Raw genomic sequence first — 25,157 nt, 5'->3', positions numbered from 1 at the left:
CTTCACCATTGGCTAAGCTGGCTAGGGCTGATGGGAGTTGCAGTCCAAAAATAACTGGAGGGCTATACTTTCCCCATCTCTGCCCTAGTCAATGTAATGGGGAAATGCTACCCATTATAATGCAACAAGAGAAAACTAAGAGGCTTCAGAGGCAAAAACCAGGGGGGAGTGGGGAGACACCCCCCCCAGTGAGATGGACTCCCCTCCTTGGTTTTTGCGCCTGCAGCCTCTGAATTCTCCCCACATGCAATATAATGCAGATCCATTACAATGAACAGAGAGTTTCCTTCCCCAACTTGGTTAAACCCCTAGCGTCTCCCCATAGGGCTCGGAAGATCCTGGCTGGGGGATCCTGGGAGTTGTAGTTCAACCCATCTGGAGGGCACCAGGTTGGGGAAGGCTGGAATAGGGGAAGATGGAAGAGGCTAAGATCAGGGTCAGATTTTCTAGGTCTCACATTGGCTTGTGAAAATGATCTGAGACCTTCCAAACCTTTTCCTGAAGGTCTCAGTCATTTCTGAGTTAATCTGAGGCACGCTTAGGAGAGCTCGCCCATCTTGTTTCATGGCTGTGCGTATGCTGCCATTCCACAGAAGCCCATTAAAAAGTCAAACATGATCTTTTTCTCCTGTGCGAGTCAATGGAGACAGAATATAGTGCAAGTCAGGAGATTCCATTTTTTTTAATAATGGAAGAAATAAGATTTGAATGTGGAATGAATACGTTTGGATTAATTTTAATTCTTGTTTATTAAATCCAGATAGGGCTCTTTCATATTTATTTTTTTCTTTCACATTAAACAAACTGGGGAGAGGGGCTTGTGGACGAATGGGATGGGAGGCACCCTGACTGCCCCCTCTCCTCTTGGGATGGGAGGCACCCTGACTGCCCCCTCTCCTCTTGCTTTGGAGCTTTGAAAGGGAAATGTGTGTGTGTGTGTGGGGGGGGGTCTGTTGTCTTTCAAAAATGCAAGGGAGTGAGGGGCCCTTTATGGCAGAGTAAGCCAACTGTTTTAATTATACCATTTTCCTTGTTTGATGTTTGGGGATAGTGTGTTTTTGTTTTGTTTTTACAACAAAAAAACCCTTAGCGTTGTTGCTGTTATTAGATTTCTTAGGTGCCTTTCTCCAAAAAAGAAAAACACTCAAGGCGACCTACAACAAAATTAAAACAACTTAAAACAGCTAAAAATGGTCATCAATAACCTTACCATTACACAACTAAAACATCAGTGACAACCATAGACAATTCAACTGATGCATTCAAAAGCCTGTCATACATCTTCAAATGCCTTGCTGGAGAAAAAAATGTCCTTTTTCCCCCTAGGTCATTGTCCAAAGGTCTCTCTCTGCAAAGAATCTCAGCCACGCCAAGGCAGGGTCCATCCTAGCCAGCTACTTAAAAATGCTGCCCATGGTCATCATCGTCATGCCAGGAATGATAAGCCGGATACTGTACCCAGGTAAAGCGCCATTAAACCCCGAAGCAGAAATCTCACAGAGGGCGATTTCTTACTGTTTCCTAGTGCTCAAGAGCCAACATGGGGGAACCCACGCGAGGGCAGTTGCGCTCTTCTGCTGTTGTCCTGCAGCAGCTGATCACACTGAAGAGAAATAGGTTCTCAGGATGCAAAAACAAATTTATTATAGGAAGGTTTCCTATAATAAATTTGTTTCTGCATCCTGAGAACCCATTTCTCTTTTTTTGTGTGTGATCTACTTTGGATGTTCACCTGCTTCTGTTTTCCTGCAGCAACTGGCAATTTGTGGCGGAATGCCTCCGAATACGCAGCGTCCGTTTAGCCCCCGTGACTAGTAGCCATGGAGCAAGCCATCCTCCATGAGTTTGTCTAATCTTCCTTTAAAGCAGGGGTGGGCAATTTGTAGCCCTCCAGGTGTTTTGGCCTACAGTTCCCATGATCCCTCACCATTGGATGTGCTGGCTAGAGCTGATGGGAGTTGTAGGCCAAAACATCTGGAGGGCTGCAAGTTGACCACCCCTGTTTTAAAGCCATGTATTGAAGGAGGTGTTGCAAATGTGACAGTAATGAAGTTCTTTTAAAACAAAACAAAACGGGATTTGCACATTGACCCATTGTGATGTTGGTTTATAGTATTTATTTAAAACTTTAATATCCCACCTTTTCATTCATACTGTGAGACCCATGAGGTGGATAACAATAAAATAATAAAAACACAATTCCCGAATTTAAAAAGCAGCAGTTAAACAAGAGAGTAGCTGATGATCATTTGAAAGAACCATGCTTTCGTTCATCCCTTCAACCAACACAACAGAGGTGCTGAGTGTACATCTGCTGGGAGGGAATTCCACAGTCCTGGTGCCACTCTCAAAAAGGCCCTGTCTTGGGTAACCACTCATTGTTCTTTAGATGGCAAGAGGATACAGAGTGGGGCCTCCACTGATTCTTTGAGTGCACAGGTAGGTTGTACGTTTCCCCCAGTTACCTCTGGGAAGCTTTGAGTGATCTAATTGTAAGATGGTTAAAAAGGGAACCTTTGGGATGCTGTTTTAGTGGTACAGCTGTCAGTCCAAGGTTTGTGCCCATCTTTTATTGGACATGGCTGCTTCATTTGGTACCCCCCCCCCCATAATTGCTCTACGTCAACAATGGCCAGTTGGATGGTTCACCCGTTAAGCTATTCACAAGATGGGTTTTGTGCAGCCTTTCCCATCTGGGGTGGCTTCCAGATGTGTTGGACTGCAACTCCCATGCTGGCTGGGAATGATAGGAGTTGCAGTCCAACACATCTGGAAGGTACCTGGTTGGGGAAGGCTGGTTTAATGTGTGCAAATTCAATCTGGATTTATTGGAGAAGTCTGTTAGGACTGTGGGAAAGAAAAAGAACGATCAGTGTTTGTACTATGGGTCTACAGAGCTACGCTCAGGCAGGCCAGTTCGTCACCAACGTGAAATAAAACACACATTTGTGCAGTTGGTGTTGGAGGTGATTTTAAGAGGGTCTTTGCATTCCCCGTGACAGCGGGCATCTCACTGGAACGGTGAGAAACAATCTCTCTATAGAGTTACTTGCAAGCATAACCGAAACCAGCCTGACCCAGTCAATTAGGACAAACCAGCACACGGGACGCTGCTGTGTCAGGACTTCAAAGGCATCGGCACACCCAGCCTTGCAAAATCCAGCTGCCCCCTGGGCAGGGCTAGGGTGAACTGAGAATGCCAGTAACGTCTTAAGTGGCCAAGTGCAGGCAAATCATAGGTTGCACTTGGGCCAGTTAAGTTCACTTTCATCCAGAGTGCCGGGTTCTTACATCGCCTCCTTAGCCTGCAAACCTCTTAAAACAGGCGTACTCCCAACTGCAAGGCAGTGGAAAAGTTTGATGGACTTTTCTGTCAAGGCTTGGTTTCAGAGGCTTTGGGATCATTTATTAATGGGCCTTGGTCTGATCCAGCACGGCTCTTCTTACGTCCTTATCCTATTAGTTCTCTTCCTGAAGATGTCTGGGAAGCCACTGGTGAAAAATAGATGCTGTATTGGATGGACCTTTGGCCTGATCTTATGTTTTTGATACCTCCTCTTTCACTCATAGAAGCTTTTGCTATTTTCTTAATCGAAGGTGTTCTCCTCTTGTTGTAAACCGATTCTAGGCAACCCTATAAGTGAATGGCTTTCATACTGCTATAGTTTGTTGTAGATCTCCAGAAAGAGTTAATCCATTGATGGCTTTGTATTCTGGAAGATCATCTGAATATTGTGTCCTTTTCTACTTTCTCATACAAGTGAGTTGCTTATAGAAGCTGTAGCTAAATATTTGCTGAGAGCAATGAGGGTACGAGCTAAAATTTTATCTAATTAAATGTAATTTTGGTTTTACTGAATTAACAGGGAGATATGTTCTCTGTTTTTGAACTTTACTTCTGTGGGTTAACTGACACGTAGATTTTATTGTGAGGTCTGTTGACTGGATCAATAAACTGAAGGCCAGAGATGGGTGGACTGCCAGCTTGCAGGATCTACTTTGGTTTTTTACTTGAACCCCTATATCCACCAACTGGAGTCAGGTGCAAAATAGTGGGAAGAGGAGAGGAGATCATGCACTTACAATTAAGGAACTGGGTCCCCTTTTATTTTCAGCATCAGAACTGAGTTCCAGTGCCGTCTTCAGGTTTTGGAGGGCCCTTGGGCAAGACGCCCCTATGGGCCCCCTTCCTCGGTGAGTCTCCCTTCTCACCACCATGGTCACCAGCTGCTCTTGCTCCTCTTCCTCTTCCTCTTCCTCATCACTGCTACCACTTGCTGGCTTGACAGGCAGAGAGCCAGGGAGCAAGGAGGCCACGGCAACTCCTACTCCTCCTTCCCACCACCTCCGTTGTCTGGGCAGAATGAGAGGCAGTTGAACAAGCAGGTTGCAAGGCTGAAGAGGAGGAGCAAGTCCAGGGGATCTTGCCAGTGGGCCCCTGCTGGGGTGTGGGCCCTGTGCGGGTCCATGCCTACTCTAGACTCCTGCCCTGCTGAGCTCCCAGTTCTCTTCCACACCAAAAAATAAACTCCTGGTTTTCGTCATTTTAGCAGCCTAATTTAGGATGGGCGGGGCAGCCTTGTTCTTGTTGCTACTGCTGGAAACTCTTGCTAATGTAGTGCAAATTGCCCAGAGAACTACCAGGAGGTCCTGATCTCTCTTCTCCTCAGCGTCGTTGAAAGCCAGCTGGTTGGCCCAACTTTGTTTGAAAGGGGTACTTGGTTTCACATTCCCAGCAACAGGCTATGATGATGCTAGTGAACAGATGCCACCTGTCAGGGTGGAAACTGAGCCCATAGAACCCCAGAGCAGTTCTGATTCTGAGGAGGAACAGCAATCCGTGGGAGAGGAGCCAGCTCATCCCTCACAGGCACAGCAGCTGGCAGAGATTCCTCCTGCCAGCATTCCTGGGATAGATAGTGATCCTAGCAGTGAGAGAGCGCTGGAGGGGGGCTTGCTGGATGCTCGACGCAGACGCAGGGAGCGATGAGCAATGGAGGGTGCGGAAAGGAGGCGTAGCGCCTGTTTGGCACGCAAGCAACGGTCGCGTCCTGTGGACCCAAGGGAAAGAGGGAGGAACTCTCCCTAGCCCATAAGTTCAGGGTCTGCAAGTGATTCTCCTTCAAACAGGGACCAACTGCCTAACCCGGAGCATAGGCTACTCTGCTGTTCCTTGCTTAGTCGCTGGTGATTAGCATCTGAAAGAGTCATGAAGTTGTAAAAGGATTAAAGCCTTGAAAAGAATCCTTTTGTCTGTGTCCTGAGTTGGCTATTGGAGTAGACTGAAAGAGGCCGCTAGGGCGCTCCTGACACCACCCTTCCTTTTTTAAGGCAGGTCCCCTGTGCTACTCTTGGGTGACAACATAGCCAAGCGTTTATGCTTCCAATGCCCGTGTTTGAGAAAGACAACAACCCAGCTGAGAAGGGTGTGTTTCTGTGGGCAGGCCAGGCCATGCCTCAGCATTGCTGAAGAACCCACATCACTCTTGTTTTGCTGGCGAAGAGGATTGCCACGCTGAGGGAAAATAAAGGCTGGAAATACAGCCACTCTGAGGTTATTCCTCAGACCTCTTTAACACAGATCGGTTTCCCCCCCGAAGCACAGTGATTTGGGGGTGGGGGCAGGGGGAGAGGCTCAGTGATAAATCTAGGGAGAAGACAGGCTGCAGACATTAGCTGGCACGGAAGAGCCATTTTCAAATCTCTGAGAGAAAGAGGAGGCGTAGTGTGACAGGTGTTGCATGCAAAAGGCGTGAGATAAATTTAGAGACTGGCAGACGTATTGCCTCTGGTGCTATGAAATTAAATGATTATAATGAAATAATTCTAATCTGGCCTATGAGAAGGCCAAAGAAGTTAAAAATAATTAAAGGTTTATACAGTTTAGTGGGGAGTCTTCAATATTGAGAGAGAGAGAGAGAGAGAGAGAGAGAGAGAGAAACTGACAATGACTCCTAGCATTGTCTTTCCCATAATTTTCTTCCTGATGAATCTTCTACCCTTCTGGAATCTGTATCCATCCACCATTTTGGCCAACTGGCCGTGGAGGCTCGTGAAGTTCGTTTATGCCAGCTTTCATAGAATCATAGAATGGTAGGGTTCGAAGGGGCCTACAAGGCCATCGAGTCCAACCCCCTGCTCAATGCAGGAATCCAGGTTAGAGCATCCCTGACAGATGGCTGTCCAGCCTCATCTTGAATGCCTCCAGTGTGGGAGAGCCCAGCACCTCCCCAGGTAATGGTTCCATTGTCGTATTGCTCTAACAGTCAGGAAGTTTCTCCTGATGTTCAGCCGAAATCTGGCTTCCTGTCACTTGAGCCCATTCTTCTGTGTCCTGCACTCTGGGATGATGGAGAAGAGATCCTGGCCTTCCTCTCTGAGACAACCTTTCAAGTACTTGAAGAACCCTCAATCTTCTCTTCTCAAGGCTCAACATGCCTCCACTGAGTCCAACCCAACTAGAAAGTGACACATTGGAGAAGACAAGCGTATATTGTCCCGAGAGAATCCCTTCTCCAGACATGGTCTTCCCCTCCCTCTCGGCTTTCCATTCCTGTCTCTCCTGTCCACACTAGTTAAAGTGATCTAGACAGAGACAGGGGGCAGAACACAAACTTCATTTCCCCCCGTGTAGTCATGATGGTGCCATGATTTAAATGAGTTTAAAATGCAAAACTGCATAGGCTCGAAGTATCTATTTTTTTAAATAGGCTTGGCAGTTTTGTTGTTGTAACAAAGCATTTTACAAGCAGTTGTGAAATGCGGACTGTGGTGTGGAGGGAAGAGAAATATGATGTGGCTGCAAAAAAGGCAAATACTATTTTGGGCTGCATTCAGTGTAGTGTAGTGGTGAGAGTGATGGACTGGGAGCCGGGAGATCCGGGTTCTAGTCCCCACTTGGCCATGGAAGCTCACTGGGTGACTTTGGGCCAGTCACAGACTCTCAGCCCAACCTACCTCACAGGGTTGTTGTTGTGAGGATACAACGGTGAGGAGGATGATAATGTAAGCCGCCTTGAGTTCCTTGCGAGAGGGAGAAAGGCGGGGTATAAATGCAATAAATAAATAAATAAATAAATTCATAGAAATATAGCTTCCAAATCATATGAAGTACTAGTTCCCTCTACTCAGCACTGCTTAAGCCTCATCTGGAGTACTGTGTCCAGTTCTGGGCACCGCACTTGAAGAAGGATGCAGACAAACTGGAGAGGGTTCAGAGGAGGGCAACAAAGATGATCAGGGGGCTAGAAACAAAGCCCTGTGAGGAGAGACTGAAAGAACTGGGCCTGTTGAGCCTTGAGAAGAGAAGACTGAGGGGAGATATGATAGCGCTCTTCAAATACTTGAAAGGTTGTCACAGAGAGGAAGGCCAGGATCTCTTCTCCATCATCCCAGAGTGCAGGACATGGAAGAATGGGCTCAAGTGACAGGAAGCCAGATTTCGGCTGAGCATCAGGAGAAACGTCCTGACTGTTGGAGCAGTACGACAGTGGAACCAATTACCCAGGGAGGCGCTGGGCTCTCCCACACTGGAGGCATTCAAGATGGAGCTGGACAGCCATCTGTCAGGGATGCTTTGACTTGGATTCCTGCATTGAGCAGGGGGTTGGACTTGATGGCCTTCTAGGCCCCAACCTTACTATTCTATGATTCTATGAGTTGTGTTCTTTGCACTGAACACACAGCCATCTAAAAGGGACCCCCATAAGTTCCCTTGCAGATAACCTGTTGAGGGCTGCATGTCAGCAGTGCATGGACCAAAGCCCGTGATGGGTAGGGCCAGAGCCAAAATGAGTGGGTCCCCTCCTTTTCTCCTACCACCTTTTCTCTCTCCCTCTTCCTTCCCATCCATTGGACTGTCAGGGAAGGGACAGATTGTTCTTGCCAGTGGTATGAACTTTTGAGATTAGGCCTAGGGCTGCAGGTTGTTTAGCCCTGATTTAGGGGGGATTGGCTTGAGATGGCCAGAAGCAATAGTCTTCGGTGGGTCATCTCAGCAGTGACTGGGGCCAGGCTTGCAAATAGCGATTCATCTGGTCACCTGTGGTGAGTATCAATCACTTCCACGGTGACCAGAAAAGGACAATCCTTTGTAAACAGGAAAAACGAGGTTCTTTCACTCTGCCACAAAAAACGACACAAAACTTACTTTAACTATGTTTGGACATAGCGTATATTTTTGTGGGCTGGTAACTTTGAAAGTCTGGACCGAGGCACACATTTGGGCTATCAAGTGAGTACTGCCATTGCTGTCTGATGCATGTTAACTCCCCTCAGTGTTTATCTTTGTAGTTCTTTAAGGGATGTGTGGACACAGGTTTGTCTTTAACCATCCGTTCATGTTTCAATCATGATCTCAAAGTCCACTGCCCTTGGGGAAATGGAAAGTTTACCACAGTGAAACATAAAAATGGCACAGCTATCACATGACAATTGTGGTCATGACAGCAATAACACATCTAGAGCCTCCCTACGGCTCATTTATATCACCACCATACTGTGTGCCAGGGTGAACCATCTCAGTCATTTCACAGACAAACTAAGCATAGAAGGTTACAACAGATAATCCTACCTGTGGAGCATTGCTCGGACAGGTAATGTGGCCGCCGGGTAAAGCATGCAGGTTACGGCCCCTTCCCAAAACGCACCTAATCTCTTCCACGCTGTCGCTCTTCCTCCTCCTCTGGTTGGCCTCTTCCAGACCCGGGCTTAGCAAGGCCTGGGGGCTCCCCAGAGGGCTCACGAAGGTGCCCCGGCTCATGTGAGGCTCACTCAGTTTCCTTTGCACGGGTGGCCGGTGGTGAGGGCTGTGAGCCCCTCCGTTGAGGAGGAGGTCGGAAATGGTCCTCCGCAGAGGCCCCGAATGATCTCTCACCTCGAAGTACTCGTCCGAGATGGAGGATGCATCGGAGTGGCGGTGGCGGTGGTCAGCAGAGTCACTGGACAAGCTCCCGTGGTCACTCAGGGGTGTGTAGTCCTCTTCCTCGTCAGCCTCACCCTCTGGCACCCCATTCACTGCCTCCTGGGACACAGCCACCTGCCTGCTCAGCTTGCAGTGGTGATCTGTATCTGAAATCTGTGTCGTTCCTTTGTGAGGCCTTGTGCTTTCACTGTTGGTTCCTTCCTGCGGCATTTGTGCGTTCTCTGCTGGGGCAGTTCCTTCCTGGACAGGTATGCTTTTTGTGGCGATTAAGTCCGTCACGTGGACAGTCCTTGGTTTGGGCACTGGGGGAGCAGCCCCCTTGGTGTCAGTTTGGTCATGAGTTTGGGCGTCTAACAGTTGCTTCAAGTGCTGACTCTTGGCCAGAGTGGCAAGGGTTTCTCCGTTCATTGTTTTGCCCTGTGTCTTCTCCGTGGGGCTGGCTACAGCGTTAGAGGGAGGGGACTCCTGGATTTGAACTGGGGAAAGGGCGGCATCTGGCTGGCGGGGAGGGGCAGGGGCAGGCTGGTTGCCATGATGGCTCTTTTTAGCCTCCTGGGATTTCTGTCTGAGCATCTGCCTGTGCTGAACGTTGGCTTGGGAGACGTCGCACACCTTGATGCGGTTCATTTGGGACAGCTGGATGTTTTTAATCTTGGGGTCAATAATGTTGATGTAGCCCAATATCTCACTCCCAGGTTCTGGGTCGGGCTCGACCCATGTGGGCAAGTAATCAAACATGTTGGCTTTCTCCAGGTTCTGGAGCCCTGGGTGAATCGGCGGGGTCATCTCAAGGAGGTCACTGGGCCGCTCGGAGACCCGGCCTTCTGGAATGGCCTTGCTCGTGGCTTCCGCCCTTTGTTGTTCAGTGAGGTTCTTGATGCTGCTTCGCTCGCTGTTGCTGATCTGGTCAGCGCTTTTTGCCTTCACTAGGGCATACTTGGGGTTGACAATTTTCTTCACGATGGCATTGGCTGTGTTCACGGGCACGATTGATGACAGGATCATTGGCTCCGGTTCCGGCTCCTCATCCATGGGGATGGATTTCAGGCTGACTCCCCGCGACAGGAGGTACAGCTCCTGGAACTGCTTGTCGAAGGCCTCTACCACTTGACCTGAGAGAACTGAAATGACGTTCCTATCGGTTCTTGCAGCTGACCAGGTGAAGCTGGGTGAGAACAAACCAGGAATCATTTTTTGGGATTTATAGCCTGTCCCTTCCCTTAAGCTTAAAATAAAGCACTAAGATGAAAGAAATGAGCAAAATAAAAAAATCTACCATTCCACAAGGCCTTGCTATCCCTCCCCAGTTTCTGTTTTTCTTTTCCAGTGGACAGTCAACATTATAGGACTATTGAGTGTGTTCTGTCCTCATTATGCTGTTCTAGTTGGCTGTGTGTGTGTGTTTGTGTGTTTTTAATGCCCCTTTAGGTTTGTTCTTTAAATATTTTTGTATGTCTGCAATCCCGCCTTTTTGTTTCTCAGTGGCCCCATTTTAACTCTATTTCTATCTGCACTCACCACCCAAGTTTGCTATTAGAGGGAGTGCTAAATGATCAAACACCCCCACAGCACCCTCTCCAATTTTAAAATCTGTCCCCTCAACCAGCTTCCCCCCTCCCATGCCTTGCAGATGTGTTGGACTACCCCTCCCATCTTTCCCAGGGAAGGATGTGAGTTGCAGCCCAACCCATCTTCAGGGCAGCCGGTGGGGAAAGACTGCCCTGAGCTATCCAAAGGCCCCAGCAGTGCTCTAAAAGCGTTGCAAGCTTTTGAGTTCTTCATCATGCGCAGTGGGCAAAGCAGCAAATTCTCCGTCGTCTCCAAGGCCGGCTGCTCCTAGGAAGGCACATACCTGTATGACCCACTCATAGCTTTGTCGCCGTCTACAAACATGAACTTTTGAGCCAAAGCGCCCTTGAACCTTGTGGCTGAGCGGGTGAAAAACTCGGTCCCTCCTGTTGTGCGGACTCTGAGATTCTGCAAATGCAAAACGAAAGCAGGAAAATGAGTAGAAAAACCACCTCCAGGAGTCAAATGGAAAGCAGCATACAAAAGAGGCTTTATCGCATCTCCTGTACTTAAGGAGCAATTTCTGTTTCACACACCTGCTGACTGAGGTATCCAGGTTCTACACTGTCTAGGGTTTTGTTTTGTTTTTGCCATGCAGCTTTTATTTGGCCTTTGTTTGTCTTGCCATGGAGAGCCCTGTTTGCTGGTGCTGCTTAAGGTGCAGTTTTATGCACATTTAGGCAGAAAAAAGTCCTACAATTCCCAGCATTTCCCAGCCAGCATGGCTGTCTGAAGGGATGCTGGGAGCTGGAGGACTTTTTTCTGTCTAAGCATGCATAAGGTTGCACCCTCAATCATTCTCTCTCTTTCCAGTGTTCAGGTGTGAGTGTCGTTCCTTATGTAGCCCAAACGGCACCAGCAATGCCCAAGAGGGAGGCTTGGAGAAATCCCAAGGTTTGCAGTAATATAAAAAACATTCGGGGGGGGGCGGGGATCCAAGGTGTGTGTGTGTGTGTGTGTGTGTGTGTACTACAAAAACAATCCAGTGAGGATTAAATCCACTTAGAAGCCATGCTGTCTGATTGTTGGGGAGACCCCCCACCCCGCAAAAAAACCCTGCAAGGCGGAGATGGAATGGATTATTATGGAGGAGGTCATGAGACACTTTGTTGTAGGTCCCACCTGTAAATAAATAAATATTGTTTTCATCAGCAACCAGCCACGTCTCCCTGAGAAGCTCCCAAGCACGGAATGTTGCTTTGTCCCCAGCAACTCTTGTCCCTGAAGATGGAGGCCCCGGTTTAGCTATCACGGCCCCCTCGATTTGTTCCTGTCCATGAATTAGTCTGAGCCTTTTCTAAAGCCAACTTGGGTGAGAGAGATCCAGAAAAGCGTCTCTGTTTTGAGGTGGGATTCTCTTCCCACTGCCTCAGTTTTGCCATCTTGTGTTGTGCCCGCATTCGCACATACATACACGGCCCGTTTTCCTGAAATTTCAGATTTAAATGTAGCAGCATCGAATGGCTGTTTACTTTGGCTCTGGTGAGAATTAAAATTAAATCTCTCTAAGACAGGTAGAACTTGTTCATCTCTCTCTCTTGAACTGGCTGGCTGCTGCCTCCCTTTTGGGCCACCCTGTTCTCTCCGATGGTGGCGAAATTCCGCGCTAATTTCAGCGGCATCCATTTCATGATTTACATTTGAGTAACAGGAGCTCCACTGTTGCTGCAATAATGTTCCTTGGCATTTACCTTCAAAAGCCTTCATGAGAGGAATGGGGGAGGTACTTGGCTGCCTAAATTCAGCGGCCTTTCCTTGTGAGGTGTTAGCCTTGATTTACCGGGCCAGAGAATTTAAAGGGGATTCTTGTGGCCGCCTGTTTCTGGGGTCACAAAACTCTTTGGGGGCAGCCCATGTAGCTTGCTTGTGGAGCCCCTGCTTTGTATACAGAAAGTCCCAGTTTTGATCCCTGGTGTCTCCAGTTTAAAAGGACCAGGTCACCAGTGATGGAAAAGACCCTTTTCTGCCCAAGACCTTGGAGAGGGGACCTGCTGCCCATTAGAGGAGACGGAGAGGGATGGACCAATGGCTTGGCTCAGTATAAGGCAGCTTCATGCTTTTGTTTAACAAGGATGGACGCCAAAACTCCAAATGCTGACTGTCGTTGCCATAAAAATATAATAAACTCAACACTCTTTTAATGACGCCCCCAAATTTGCTGCCTGAGGTAGTTCACTTTGCCTCATGTTATGGCTGGCCGTGTCCTTTTGAGGCCTGCAAGACTAAGCGAGAACTATTCGGGAGGCTCTGCATTAGAACCTTGCTTGTGATGAAATCCTTGTGAAAGTTTAGGCTCCAATGTCACAGTTATTGCTGAGTAGCTAGCAGAATTAGCCCTAGATGGACGGGTGTATTGGAGGAGGCCACCTCTGCTCCCCCCGCCAATAAGCCCCTTCCTATGTTATGGTTTGTGGTGCATCCACTGTTTCTATGTGGTCCGCACTTTGTCAAAACAGGAGTTGTGCAGTGCTGGGTGAATGACAACAACTCTGGCATGGGAAGTGACCGTGATTCACCCAATGTTTGTGGCTCCGGTTCACAGACATTCCTGGTGTGAGGTGGGATCATCAGACCATGGAGGAACACGTCCTGTGCCACTGTGGCAATGTACGAATCAAGTCAGTCTCTCTCTCCCCGCTCCCCAGGCTTTCCATTCCATAAAGATAGGAAAGTGGATAAATTCGCACACCATTGCAGCCCTTATTGGCTCTTCCAGTCTAAAGCTGAACTGGTTTTTCACTTGAACCTTTAGTGAAAGTAAACACATTCCTCAGATATTAATGGACCTGAGAGCAATTCTCTCTGTTACACAGAAAGGTGGTAGATTGAGGTGGTAGAATTCTGCACTGTACTGCTTTAGGCTGTGAGTGGGTAAAAAGCTCCCTGCATGTAGTAAAGAAGCTCATCAAGACTGTCTAAACCGTTCTCCCTGATGGGTTAGTTTACTACAGGCAGGGAGCATTTTGATGCAAGAGGGCAGAAACCTCCAGCTGCACTCTGAAGGGGCACAATCCAGAATTCCATTTCCTCATTCTATACAAGTGCGACCTGCCACAAAATGTTGCAGCGAGTTCTCCAGTACAGTGTTTCAATTAGCTAGCCAGGCCTTCTTTCACGATACTCCATTCCATTCCACCCAGTTCTCCCTTCCCTTCCCACAACAGTCTGTCAATTGAGCACGCTCAGTTCTCATTGAGCTATTTGTTTTTTTTCCCTCCTAAATATTTTTGGGTACTTCTGCAAACCTTGGTGTTTCCTCAGAACCATTGATATCCCACTCTTGTGCATGGGTGGTGCCATTTTGGCTGTATAAGCAACAGCACGCATCTCTGAACATCGTAAACTGAGGGACTGATGTGTACATTGGCTCTACTGTGCCGTTCCGTAATATTAATGGAATGTGTGAGCAAAAGGAATATAGAACTGCACAATTAAAATAACTTCAACTGTCAACAGAAAAGTAAAGTTAAGGAACAAGTCAGCTAAGGTAATTGTTGTCAGAACAGGCCTTAAGTGACTTGCCAAAGGCTATAGATAGAATCATTGGGAGCACTGAAGAGAATCTAGCGCTGGATTTTCCCGTCCTTCCTGTCCTAAACGCTTCCCAGACAGATTTCTTAACTTCTAAATAGCCACTTTCATTTTGCACACCCTAGATTTGAGGAAGGTGATGGATTTATGGGTTGTAAATACACCACTGTGCGGATCAAGAACATGACATTTTACAGCTTTGTAGTGGCTTGAGGGGAAGCTGCGAAGTTGTGAATTTAAAGTGTTGGAAAAAAGGGGGAACATGGCTCTGAACTTATTTTTTAATTGCTCTTGTTCCAAACACATTTTTCATTCTTCAGACACCCTTCCTAAGCCTTACCTGCCTTTTTGCTAAAAGCGAAATTTTGATCTGAAGTTGATGAGTGACAGAAACTAGCGTTCGTAGAAAGAGATCATAGAATCATAGGGTTGGGAGGGACCTACAAGACCATTGAGTGCAACCTCCTGCTCATTGCAGGAAGCCTGATTCCTAGGCGGTCTCCCACCCAAGTACTAACCCGGGCTGACCCTGCTTAGCTTTCGAGGTCAGACGAGATCAGGCGCATCCAGCCCTTTGCTCAGTGATGTATGTGCTTTTTCGCCTTCCAGTGAAAATAAATAAGCCATGTCGGCTGTAGAGGATAATTATTGTGAGCCAGCAAGTTTTAAGTTTTAAAATGTAGTCAGATCTGCCAGAAAGAAGGGGGGAAATGTGGCTAAGGCTGCAATCCTATGCATGCTTACCTAGGAGAAAGCTCCACTGAATACAGTGTGCTTACTTCTGAGTAGACATCCATGGGATTGTGCAGTTGCTGTTAGCTGATGCAAAGATAAGTGAACTGTGGATGAATAAGCAACCATGATTCAGAACTCCATCATATTGCTTTGAGCAATGGTGCCTGAGCTTTTCGGTGGGGAACATGATATGCAATTAGGCCATAATGATATGCGTGATATGCAACAGTGATTTAGCTCTGTATTGCAAAACCGGCACATCTCCCAAAGAGGCAGTGCCGATGTTTGGGAAAGCTGAAACATCTGTGTAACTAAAGGGACAGGTTTGGGACATTCCTGACAGAAAACCTCCCCCCCCCTCTTTTCTTTTCATTCCACAAGTCATAAATCCCCATCATTGTTTTAAAAACCATTTTAAGGCAGGCAGTCTGCTAGCTAATGGGTTTGACGTGGCTTTGTAGGCGGTGATGGTTTGGCTTTTGTCTGGCTGCATTTTTCTAATGCATGATGCAAGCAAAGGTGGCTCCTTTTGTCAAGGCCGATGACGTTTGCCAGTTCATTTAGATGCCAGATGCCATTTGGCCGACACATTTGCGCTTGAGACAGTCTGACCCAGCCGTGAGATTTTGCTGGGTTGCTTTAAGAGGGTGCTTAATCTCGCTTCTCTGTCTGGGCCATCCCTTTTCAGAAGCATACAAAAGGGTCTAAGGCGTTCTTTGGGCAACACCCAGTCGACCAAAACAACCCACCAGCAGCAGCAACAAAACCCCAACCATCCACAGCAGCAAAAATGTTCAACTCCTTCCCAGAGCCGGCTTTGTGGAGTAAGAACTGTTTGTTTAAACTGCCAATAGGAAGAAAAAAACAAGCGAAAACACCCAAAGACGGATGAGTGACCGGGGAATAACACAATCTCCACTTCTGCAAACGACTGAATCATTCGGCAAACATTCCTGCCGATAGCTGAGCTCGCTGATACAGTTTCCCAAGATGGCACATTGTGACCCTTTGCACCTGCTTGTTGAAGCTTGCCGAGTGGCAGGAGCTGACTGTGCTGTGGCTCAGGGGTACCGTTTCGACCTTGTTTGAATGGGCAAAGGCTTGTGGAACTAAGGAGATGAGAACGTGACACAAAGCCCTGCTGGATTGAACCAAAGTTCCATCCAGTGGTATGGAGAATGTGGATAGGGAGATATTTTTCTCCCTCAATCATAATACTAGAACCCAAGGGGGTCTTCCCAGGAAGCTGATTGGTGGGAGATTCAGGAGAGATAAAAGAAATTCCTTCTTCACACAGCACAGAGTTAAACTGTGGAATTCGCTACCCCAAGATATCATGATGGCCACCTGTTTGGATGGCTTTAAAAGGGGAATGGACAAATGATACTGTTCTCCTATCAATGGCTACTAGTCCTGATGGCTATGTACTACCTCCAGTATCAGAGGCAGCATGCATATATATACCAGTTGCTGGGGAACATGGGCTGGAGGGTGCTGTTGCACTCAGGTCCTGCTTGTGAGCTTCTGATTTGGGCAGCTGGTTGGCCACTGTGTGAACAGAATGCTGGACTAGATGGACCCTTGGTCTGAACCAGCGGGGCTCTTCTTACGCTCCTAAGTCCAGTATCTTGTTTTCTGCAGTGACCAAACAGATACTTCTGAGAAGCCCACAAGCAGGATGTGAAGAGGCAGTAGTTCTCTCCCAGCAACTGAGAGGGTTCTACCCTTAAAGGCAGCCTAAACATCATTTTAAATAAACACACTAGGATTCAGAAGCCTATAGCATCTGGTCAGAACTTACCAGGATTAGCAAATTTTTTCATGCTTGGGAAGAACTTGAGATTACAAATGAAATTGAAAGTGAGAGAAACTGGAACAGATTCATCCATCCAGGCCCAGAGCTTTTGAATGCTTTGTTGTTAAAAGCCTGGGTGTGGATCCCTGTGCTTTCAGCCATGTTCGTGAATTAGGCTTGTTAAAGATCCTCATCTTTAACAGCAGCGACATGGCAGGCAGGCACAACGTGGTCCTCTCCATGCTGGGAAGAGTTGTACCGCTTGAATTTGGCTGGTGCAGATGAGTGAGAATTTTGTTTCATTGTTTGATAAGAACTTCCGAAATGTGCAAATGTCTGCACAAACAGGATGCAAAGAACTTGAGATTAAAACAAAAACACTCCTAGAATGTGGGGGAAAGCAACCCTGACAGATCTCTCCATCCCTAGCAGGAGTCATCGACCTGGTTCTCATGACACGGCAATCCTTGCGCTGCCACGCATGCACAGGAGAGAGAGTGGCGCTTCTGCCTGTTCCACTTCTGCTTTGCAACCCACGAGCGACGCCTTCATAGGTTACTTAGTGTGTCATCTGAACCCAGAGCACAGGGTTTTTTAGGAGTTAAACAACCGAGTAGTTAACCAAGGCTTGTTGTTGGGTTAACCGCTGGGTTGCTTAGCCCCTAAACAACCCAGCGCTCTGGGTTCAGATAACATCCACTCTCTCCCGCTTGTGTACGACAGGTCCTGGGTTGTTTAATCCATGAGCTGTGGTGTCGTGTGACCTGGCCCAATATGACTAGTAGCCACTCACAGACCTCTCCTCTGAGCTTTGCCCAGCATGGAAATTTGGTGATGGTGGATGGTTCTGCCTGTTGATTTTCTCTCGGCTGATAAAGCTCTTAAAAACACAGGGCTTTGCCCATGTTGACCTCCCGTTATAAAGACTCCCTTTCATGTCTTGAGCCCCTTCCTCAGAACTGGTTGCATTTAATTATTTCCAGGTTGGAGGTTGGACTCGATGGTCTTGTAGGCCCCTTCCAACCCTACTCTTCTATGATTCTACGATTGAGGTGAAGGTGCAAAGTTTCCAGTATCCTGGGAGCTGCAGAAATTTGGATTCCAAAGAACAATCACTGAACTGGGATTGCTCCAAGAATGGCTCCTTCCTATGGGTTAACTCCAAGCCAGAAATTGTACTTTAGCCCCCAGATCATAAACAGTACACTTGGTAGCCTTAAAAGCAAAACCACATGAGGTCTCTCGCCTTGGGCATCATGGGCATTTGACATGCCAGAGGGCACACCATGCATCTGACTCACTGGCTGAGTCACTGGGTTTCCCAGAGGGTGTTCCTCAACAGCCATCCCCACCACTTCTGGCCTCTTCAGTTGTGCTGGAGAACACCAACAAGAGTGCTGTGTAGTGTTTTGGATAGCTCTGTGTGCTGTACGCTTTCTGGCATGGTGGAGAAGCCAGCTGATACAGTACAGGGGCAGAGAGTGTGACTTTACAGTTGGCAACTGCCCGGTTCAAAATATCACCCAGTTCAAAACTCATCTGGTGGAGCTTTGGCTCCAAAAAAGGGCTCCTAAATCTAACAGACACTGGGTGCTTCCAGATGAGGGCTTTATGGTGACGTCCGTCGCCCTGCCTCAGTCGCAGAGTTTACAGGGGGTCCAGGCATCGTTGTCATCTTCCACTTGTAACCCTGCCATGTTTTCCCTCCACTTAAATAAAACCACCACTATTTTGGGGGGTATATTTCTATAACGCCCAATAGCCGAAGCTCTCTGGGAGGTTCACAACAAAGGGCTTTTGAGATGTGACCTGGCATTGATCACACACTTTCAAGCATATCTCCACGTTCACTAGGGCTAGAAAAGTGCACTTGTGTTTTGTTTTAAAATGAAAGCTAAGCTTCTCTGGATGTTGAACTTAGTGCTAAGTGCTTCAGATTTCCCATGCGCCTGTGGCATATACACAGCCCTTCAGCCTACCGTAGGAACATAGGAAGCTGACTTATACTGAGTCAGACCAGGGGTTCATCTAGCCCAGTATTGTTGATGCTGACTGGCACTGGTCAACAGGGTTTCAGGCAGGATTCTTTACTTGTCCTACTTGGAGAAGCCGGGGATCGGACCTGGGACCTTCTGCATACAAAGCAGGGTGTCAGGAGCGCCCTAGCGGCCTCTTTCAGTCTACTCCAATAGCCAACTCAGGACACAGACAAAAGGATTCTTTTCAAGGCTTTAATCCTTTTACAACTTCATGACTCTTTCAGATGCTAATCACCAGCGTCTAAGCAATGAACAGCAGAGTAGCCTATGCTCCGGGTTAGGCGGTTGGTCCCTGTTTGAAGGAGAATCACTTGCAGACCCTGAACTTATGGGCTAAGGAGAGATCCTCTTTCCCTTGGGTCCACGGGACGCGACCGTTGCTTGCGCGCCAAACGGGCGCTACGCCTCCTTTCCGCGCCCTCCATCGCTCGTCGCTCCTTGCGTCGAGCGTCTAGCAAGCCCCCCTCCAGCGCTCTCTCACTGCTAGGATCACTATCTATCTCAGGAATGCTGGCAGGAAGAATCTCAGCCAGCTGCTGTGCCAGTGAGGGATGAGCAGGCTCCTCTCCCACGGATTGCTGTTCCTCCTCAGAACTGCTCTGGGGTTCTGTGGGCTCAGTTTCCACCCTGACAAAGGGGCTCTGTCACACTGAGCTATGGCCACTCCTTTCCAGGGCTATTGTATGGCTTGCTAGGATTGTATATGAAGCTCTTAAATGTGCTTATAATTATGTATTAAGCGAGCGTCTAGGCAGAACTGGTATTGGGGGACTCTGCACACAAACCCAGTACTTTTCTGCATGCATACAACTGGATGGAGAGTTCTTCCATCTCATGCAAAGGCCACAGAATATGGGAAAGTTGAAAGGGGAAGCTAATTACACAGGCATACAAAAAAGCAACCCCAGCTGCAAGAGATCCATTTGCTCCTAAGGACCCACAGTGCTTTCTTCTTTTTTTGTCTGCAACAATCTAATGAGACTACTCTTTGGGACTGGGGCTAGCGTTACCTTTAGGTGGCCGGAGTGCATTTGGGCTCGCTCACACATCTGGAGGAAATACTTCAGGTTGGACGCATCCACAATGATGTAGATGGCCACTTTGCGCTTGAAGCCCGCATCCAGGAGATCTTTGAAGATGTCCACATCAGTGAACATATCCATGACCACAGCGACGACCTGGGGAAGAATGGAGGGAGGCGTTAGAGGTGGGAATTAAAACGCTACAGACAGCCTAGGCCATGGGTGTCGAATCTCAGGCTTACCTTACTTAGGAGGTAGCTGAGGAATGAGCAGAAGTGTCCTGTTTTTCACTGTACAATCATCTCTCTGGCCACCTGTGGCCTCCTCAGCTTCCCACACATTAATTTCAGGCACCTTGAGGCAATTCCTCCTATAGGGCTTTTTCAGATCAGGATGTGATTAGGTAAGCTCGAAACCACCACAAAAATAGATTATAAAACATCCTGAATGAGGCAGAACAACGGAAGCCTCTTTCATGGGGGGAGAAAGCTTCCAGGAAACTGGAGGACAGGTTTTGGCAGAACGCTAATTCCAGCTCGTCCCTGGAGCTGGACACCACACTGCCCCCACCTGCATTGCGGTGGTTGCAAACTGGGGGCCGGCCTGCCAAGACAGTTGATGCTGTTGCAGCACAAAGACCCCCCAGACCCTTACCAAAAAAAGAAAGAAGCTGTGCTACAAGCCCTGCCAATGGGGAGCCCTACCTGGGAGCAACGGTTGAGAATTTCTCTTCCCCTTGGAGAAATTCGGTGAAATTGTCTCCCAAATGTCTCCGCCCCCAAGTAAGGTGGAGAATTTCAAGAGGCCCCGTGCTCACAGCTCTAGCTTTTGCTGCCAGTAACTCAGCCTTAGGAGAGGCATCTCAACCTTTTAGAAATGGAAAAAACAGCATAAAAGCCAGGAAACCACCAAACGATTAGTGGGTGGGAGAAAGGGCGTGGGGCGAGGTGAAGAAGGCCTGGCCCTCTGGGGAACCTAGGTGGGCTGGATTTGGCCCGTGGGCCTGGGCTTCAACATTCCTAGCCCAGGAGGAGCTGAGGACCAGTGCTTCTTGACCTCCCCCTCATGCTGGGGCCGGAGTGCTTTGCTTGCCCTGACGGGGCTTGGCTTCTCCAGCTCAGCTCCAGCTCTGGAAGTCTGAGGGCCAAATTAGGCCTCCCTGTTTACTTCCTTTTTCTTAAAAGCAGCCGCAGAGTTGCTTGGATTGAGGCTGTGGCCCAGAGAGAGGCGGTGGGGGGAATTCATCTAGGGCAGGGGTGGGCAACCTGTGGCCCTCCAGATGTTGTTGGAGACCATAAGAACATGAGAAGAGCTCTGCTGGATCAGACCAAGGTCCATCTAGTCCCGCATTTTGTTCACACCATGGCCAACCACAGTAATGAAATAAAAAATATATTTATAGTAATGAAAATAAAAGAAAATAACCGGCTGTCTGTGAGGAATCCATAAGCAGGACCTGAGTGCAGCAGCACCCTCCTGCTTGTGTTCCTCAGCAACTGTAGGCATCCTGCCTCTAGTACAGGACGTAGCATAGAGCCATCTGGACTAGTAGCCATTGATAGCCTTTTTCTCTGTGATAGCCTTCTCTTCCAACTCCCACCAGCCCCAACCCAGAACAGCTAGTGGTCAGGGGTTGTGGGAGTCATAGTTTGATGACGTCAGGAAAGCTACAGGTTGTCCACTCCTGATCCAGGAAACCTGGTGCCCTCCAAATGTTTTGGACTACAACTCCCACAATACCTGACCATTGGGCATGCTGACTGTGTCATTTTTTTCCCTTCAAACATTCATGGGCCACCAGATGGGTTTTCAGCTGGTTGATACTTTGAAACAGGGACTTCCAAGCTCACGTAGGAAGCTGCCTTATACCGAGTCAGACGCTTGGTCCATCTAGCCTAGTATTGTCAACACTGACTGGCAGCTGTGGCTCTCCAGGGTTTCAGGCAGGATTCATTCCTAGCCCTACCTGGAGATGCTGGGGATCGAACCTGGGACCTTCGGCATGCAAAGCTGGGCTGCACCACGGAGCTATGGCCTCTCCACTTTTCTGCCATGTCAGCATGCAACTTCTGATAAGCTATAGATGTCATGAGGAAAGAGGGTTGCTGTGTTGTGGGTCCAGACGGAAGATGCATGCAAGATGAGCTCTAGAGTCTAGAAAGGGATGGGCGCAGCGTCTCCTGAAAGATGCCATCAGCCTGCTGCCAATTGAGCTGGCCGAGCCCTTAGCAACCGGGCAGCATCAAAGCAGTTCCAACCTGTTGTAACTGAATCTCTGTTGTTTGCAAAAATACCGTTTATTGTATGGGGCTTGAGGAAGCCTGCAGCTTTTGTGTCTAGCCTGTTTGTGCTAGATTTCCCCCCCCTTCCAAATATATATATATGTGTGTGTCAATGTCTGTGGTTGACAAGATTGCTGGAATTGCATAAGGTTGCAACATACAAGCACATGCTCTGACAATGCATGCAGCAGCAGACCCTCCTGTCTGTGGAATATTGAAAACATAAGGAATAGCCTTGCAGGATCTGCCGAAGGGGGGTGGGGTGGGGGGTGTCATTTACCCAGCCTCCAGTTTCCAACAGAGCCCAGCTAGCTGTCTCTGGGAAGCTCACCAGTAGGGCATATGATGTTGATGTCATTTTTTCCTGGAATTTGGGAATCAAAGGTATACTGCCTTTGAACAAGGAGGCCCCATTTAGCTACAATGGCTAAGGATATAAGAAGAGTCCTGCTGGATCAGACCGAGCTGGCTAGGGCATGCTGGAAATTGTAGTCTGAAGGTCACCAGACTGGGGAAGGTCACTGTATGTAGTTCTTCTCCCTCTGCCCAATTTTACCCTAACAACAACTCTGTGAGGTAGGTTGGTCAGAGAGAGACAGACTGGCTTAAGGTCACCCGGTGAGTGTCATGTCCAAACAGGGTTTCGAACCTGGGTGTCCCCTTTTTTAGTCTGGCATTGTGTCTCTGAGCAAACATTTCTGATGCATTCCGCACATGATGGTTCTTCTTCCTCAGATAATTTTTGATTATGTTTGTTGCAATCGTGAATTTGCAACTTATGATCTCTGTGCGATGTCCATTCCTTGGCAGTGAATTTGAAATCTTTTGGGAATTTTCTTTGGTCCAGAAAATGGCTGTTTTGTTTTGCTGGGTGCTGCAGTCCTTCCTTCTGCTGCCACGCTAGGTACATTTACTTGGAAGTAAGCGTCATTGAAAGCCATGAGTGTTATCAGTGCTTAACAGGTCCTGCCTGAGGGTTTTATTGCACATTCTCCTGACATATTCCTTTTATGTTTGTTTTTTAATCATCCTGCTGATATTGTATGCAGATCCTTTCATTCCAAGGAATCAAAGGTGCTCCGTATGCAAACCATTAATTAATTTAGCATTGCTTCCTCTCTGTGGGAGGTAGGGATGCAACTGCATGGCCTACATTAGACAGATTGGGAAACTGAGGCACCCAACAAAGGCTAAGTGGGTTGTGTACGCTGTCAAGCCAAGCTGCTAAATGTAGATCTCTCAATTGTGTGTCTTCCCACCTTTGTAGTGTCGTGTCAGGCAATTTTCTAGCTGTCTCATGTCACGGCTCTTTAATCATGCCTATTATTAACCATAATAACAATCTGTAGCCTCTACGCAGTCTGTGGTGTGCATATTTGAACGATGGAATTGGCCACCGCAAGATGTAGCGATGGCCACCCACTTGGATGGCTCTAAAAGGGGACTGGGCAAATTTATTTATTTATTTTATTAAATTTATTATCGCCCATCTGACTGGTCACCCAGCCACTCTGGGCGATGTACAACCCACCATAAAACAATTTAAAACAATAAAATTTTACCATAATTTTTTTTTTAAATACCCTAACCCACCCCAAATGCCTGCCTGAACAACCATGTTTTTAATGAACGACGGAAGCTCATTAAAGAGGGGGCATGACGGAGTTCCCTAGGGACGGAGTTCCACAGAGTGGGGGCCACCACAGAGAAGGCCCTCTCCCTCGTCCCCACCAGTCTAGCTGTCCTGGCTGATGGGACAGAGAGAAGGCCATCTGAGGCTGATCTTGTTAAGCGGCCTGTCTGGTGTTGCTGGAGGCGCTCCTTAAGATAGGCTGGGCCGGAACCATATAGGGTTTTAAAGGTCAAAACCAACACCTTGAATTTGGCCCGGAGTGATGTGATCTCGCCGGCGGCTGCCTTTAATCAGGCGAGCCGCCGCGTTCTGTACCAGCTGCAGTTTCCGTCCGAACCGTCTTCAAGGGTAACCCCACGTAGAGCGCATTACAGTAGTGTAAACGAGAGGAGACCAGGGCATGTACTACCGATGGGAGCAGATGGTCGGGAAGGAAGGGGCGCAGCCGCTGTATCAGATGGAGTTGATACAGCGCTGTCCGGCTCACAGCTGACACCTGAGCCTCCATGGACAGCTGGGAGTCCAAAATGACCCCCAGGCTGCGGACCTGGTCTTTCAAGGGTAGCCGTACCCCATTCAACACCAGGTCAACATCCCCCAGCCTCCTCTTGTCTCCCACCAAAAGTACCTCGGTCTTGTCAGGGTTCAGCTTCAGCTTATTCCTCCCCATCCAGCCACTCACCGTCTCCAGAACATGGAGGAGAAGGCTATCAGTGGCTGCCAGTCCTGATGGCTATCTCCTACCACCAGTATCAGAGGCAGTGTGCCTAGGTACACCAGTTGCTGGGGAACATGGGTGGGAGAGTGCTTGTGGGCTTCCCAGTGGGGCATCTGGTTGGCCAGTATGGAAACAGGATTTGAACTAGAAAGGCCTTTGGTTTGATCCATCACGGCTCTTCTAGGTTCTTAGGGGAAGTTTGTCAACATTTTTTATGAGAAGAATTTAAAGAGCAGTTTTTGAAGATCAAGTTTCTACGGGTTAAACCTCCAATACTTCCAGGATTCTTCCTATCTGTCTTTTTATTTCGGTCTTTCACAAACCTGTTGCCTCCAGATATTTTGGTCTACAACTGCCAGCATTCCTCACCCCTGGCCATGCTGCCTGGGGCTGATGGGAGTTGAAGTCCAAAACAATTGGAGGGCACCAGATTGGGGAAGGCTGCTCTATTTCATAGAATCCCTCACCTGAGTGGCTTTTCGTCTGATTTCTTAGTTGTGCCCATTTCCTAGCTAGTTAAGAACATAAAGAGGAGCCCTCTGAGATCAGACCAAGGTGGGCCCATCAAGTTCAGCATCCTGTTTCCAATGGCCAGTCAGATGCCTCCAGTGATCTCATAAGACAGGTCATAGAGCCAATAGCCCTTCCTCATCATTTGTTCTTGGAATCTGGTTGATTGCCCCTGAATGTGGAAGCTCCACCTCCAATGAGGTTGTTCCGGGGAAGGCAGCATGGTCGAGCACTTGCCAGGGGCCTGCTGGCAAGAGCCCCTGGACTTGCTCCTCCTTGTCACCGTTGCAGCCAGGTTGTTGGCCTGCCTCTCGCCCTGGCCCAGACAGCAGTGGTGGGGAGGAGGAGGAGCAGGAGATGCTGCGGCCTCCTTGCTCCCTGGCTCTCTCCCTGCCCAGCA

General features: G+C 48.3%; 2 protein-coding genes across 6 annotated transcripts in view; one reads left to right on the top strand and one right to left on the bottom strand.

Annotated features, from left to right (window-relative positions):
* SLC5A10 (solute carrier family 5 member 10) overlaps nt 1-25,157 on the top strand; it is a 109,239-nt gene that overhangs the window by 38,021 nt on the left and 46,061 nt on the right. For all 5 annotated transcript variants that reach the window (XR_014785488.1, XM_084818123.1, XM_084818124.1 and 2 more), the window contains one exon: nt 1,327-1,462. Coding sequence is in view for 4 of the 5 variants with exons in the window: in XM_084818123.1 (XP_084674249.1) it covers nt 1,327-1,462 (136 nt within the window). In the remaining variant the exon portion in view is untranslated. The remainder of the gene's footprint in view (nt 1-1,326; nt 1,463-25,157) is intronic.
* Nucleotides 1-25,157, bottom strand: part of SACK1G (scaffolding CK1 anchoring protein G) — a 44,290-nt gene that overhangs the window by 6,598 nt on the left and 12,535 nt on the right. The window contains exons 2-4 of the mRNA XM_084818133.1: nt 19,603-19,770; nt 10,776-10,900; nt 8,573-10,088 (exon numbers count right to left, since the gene is read on the bottom strand). Coding sequence (XP_084674259.1) covers nt 8,573-10,088; nt 10,776-10,900; nt 19,603-19,770 — 1,809 coding nt within the window. The remainder of the gene's footprint in view (nt 1-8,572; nt 10,089-10,775; nt 10,901-19,602; nt 19,771-25,157) is intronic.

The sequence above is a fragment of the Heloderma suspectum genome, chromosome 12 (genome assembly GCF_057233095.1).
Source record: "Heloderma suspectum isolate Gila_16-S chromosome 12, 16-S_ref, whole genome shotgun sequence".
NCBI lineage: Eukaryota > Metazoa > Chordata > Lepidosauria > Squamata > Helodermatidae > Heloderma > Heloderma suspectum.
This window is presented reverse-complemented; position numbering and strand designations above follow the sequence as displayed.